Raw genomic sequence first — 2311 nt, forward strand, 5'->3', positions numbered from 1 at the left:
GCTCGAGGAGAATCTGTGCAGTATTATTCAATTCATAGGAGTGAAAAAAGGGAAATGAACACTTAATTTAATATGACATAATAAAAAAAAAATCCCCACCAGCGTATGCACAGCTTCTGTCCAAGTATTTTCTTTTTGTTGTGGATTTTTGTAACGGGGATATCTAGGATCATCCATGGTTTTCATGAACTATGTTTGTTCTCTACCTCCAAACTCAGCATCTCTTCATCCAAGCCTGCAATAAGAAGTTTGTTTTGAAGTTGTGAGAGGCGCTCTTGGAAGACTAGATTTGGTTAAACTTTTAAGCCTCCAAGAAATCGTCTTCCTGGTATGTTGAAGAACCAATAGTTTGCATCCAATATTTCATTAAACGGTCTTAGTTTTTGGGAATATATAGGAATTTTGCTCTTATATGTAGATACCGATCTGTCGTTACTATATTTTAATTTGACAAACCGGATCTTCACGCTTTTTTCCTGTTTGGTGCAGATCTTGACCTGGCCAGAGCGGAGAAAAAAATGTACTTTGCTCCGTATTTTGACGGTGAAGGACGGAGAAGACGTACGTGGACGGTGACATGCGGAGGAGTATGGGTGGATGTGGATCAGCTCTCGTGATTAACATGCTCCTCGTATGGAGGACGTGCGTGGCCGAGCGCTGACAGAGGATGTGGAATCAGGGGGTTAGCTTAGCTTGTCTTCGTTCCCAATTCTCCAAATGGAACAGGGAGCTTCTGTGCTGCTAAATGTATGATTTGAGAAGGCCTCACAGCAGACTGGGGCTCTACCTTAGCTGTGGTGTAGTCCACCACCTTCTTGGTGGTCAAGTCACACTTGTTCCCCACCAGCAGCTTGTTGACGTTCTCGCTGGCGTAGCGGTCGATCTCCTGCAGCCACTGTTTGACGTTGTTGAAGGACTCCTGAGAGACAGAACACAGAGCTGTTAGCAGGTGGTTCCGGTCCAAACATGCAGACCAGTGTGCTCCCATAAGGCTACAGTCTGAGTCAGTTAAGTTCTTCAAAAACATGGCTGGGGAGACGAAACAAACTGCATATTAATGATATGAGAGGAAGGGGAATAGATTGCTCTTGATGATGCGCCATCCCGATGAAGCCATCAGAAACAGATGCTACCATGGAATTTTGCGGACAACTGTCCGGTCATCTCATCCTCGGTTGGCATCTGCTGGACTTTAACGGGAGCTTCATACCGGACGATGAGGAGCTCTGGACTAACCTGGTCTGTGACGTCGTAGACCACAATGATGCCATGTGCTCCTCTGTAGTAGCTGGATGTGATCGTCCGGAACCTCTCCTGGCCCGCTGTGTCCCACTGTGGAGAGCAGGACATGGAGAACATCAGAGACGGTTTTTTTTGTTAAACCTCCCTAAGATCTGTTAACCAGATCCACCAGAACATGTTTATCCCTCTTTTCTCTACTCAGACTTTCTTCTTCTCCATCAGGCCCAACATCTGTTCTGCTCCATCACATGTTCATCTGAGGATCCATGGCGCCCCCTAGGGTGCACCACCACAAATCACATCTTTAGGCGCCAGATTCATTTCAGTTTATTCTTCTATAGATTTACGGCAATTCTTGCTCCATCCAAACAGTGACGTTTTTGACAGCCATCTTGAATTTAGTCAGTGGCCGTTTCTTAATATGAGTACTTGTGCGTTCTCATGTACTCATGAGACGTCATCAGCCTCAGCCCTAGTACTGGTCCAGACTGAGAACGGACAAAGTCCCTGGATGTTGTTCTTGTACCTCCCTCTTTACCCAGCATGCACTGCTGCAGCAGCAGCAGCTTCCAGGTTAGCGCTCACAGAGTATTAAGATATAAGTTCTCGTTTCTGTTGCCATTGTTCAATAAAAGTACGTTTTCAGATAATTTGACGTGAGAACATTATAAGCGTCACAATATCTTTACTTATATAATGATGCCAGAAACGAAATTTCAAGATGTGTAGAAGCTCTGCAGCCTCATTCCATCTGTTCAATAAAAAAACATGTTAACCTGTAAGTGGGAGTCATGGTCCTCTGAGACGCCCGGATTTTTTTAACTAGTAAAGAAGAACAAACTATGCGTTCTTGCATTATAATACTAACTTGTTTAAACTTACATCCTGTTGCCATTTTTAGCTGAAAAAGCTCCATATGTCACACAAACTGATTTTTCGGCAGCATCTCTAATTTTTTGAACCTCCTATCTGCTGGTTAATATTCACTGAGTGCTGCTGTGTGTCTCTCCTTCAACCACGTAGCTACTTTGTACAAATGCGACGGCAAATCAGATGTCTCAAAGCGACA

The 2311-nt window shown here is 44.2% G+C and overlaps 1 protein-coding gene across 1 annotated transcript in view; it reads right to left on the reverse strand.

The window, feature by feature from the left end:
• The window catches only part of LOC107096935 (ras-related protein ORAB-1-like), a 9035-nt gene that overhangs the window by 3089 nt on the left and 3635 nt on the right, over positions 1–2311 (reverse strand). Inside the window, exons 4-5 of the mRNA XM_015393849.1 lie at positions 1237–1332; positions 788–919 (exon numbers count right to left, since the gene is read on the reverse strand). Of these exons, the coding sequence (XP_015249335.1) occupies positions 788–919; positions 1237–1332 (228 nt within the window). The remainder of the gene's footprint in view (positions 1–787; positions 920–1236; positions 1333–2311) is intronic.

This window comes from Cyprinodon variegatus, unplaced genomic scaffold (assembly GCF_000732505.1).
Source record: "Cyprinodon variegatus isolate N-32 unplaced genomic scaffold, C_variegatus-1.0 Scaffold660, whole genome shotgun sequence".
Taxonomy (NCBI): domain Eukaryota; kingdom Metazoa; phylum Chordata; class Actinopteri; order Cyprinodontiformes; family Cyprinodontidae; genus Cyprinodon; species Cyprinodon variegatus.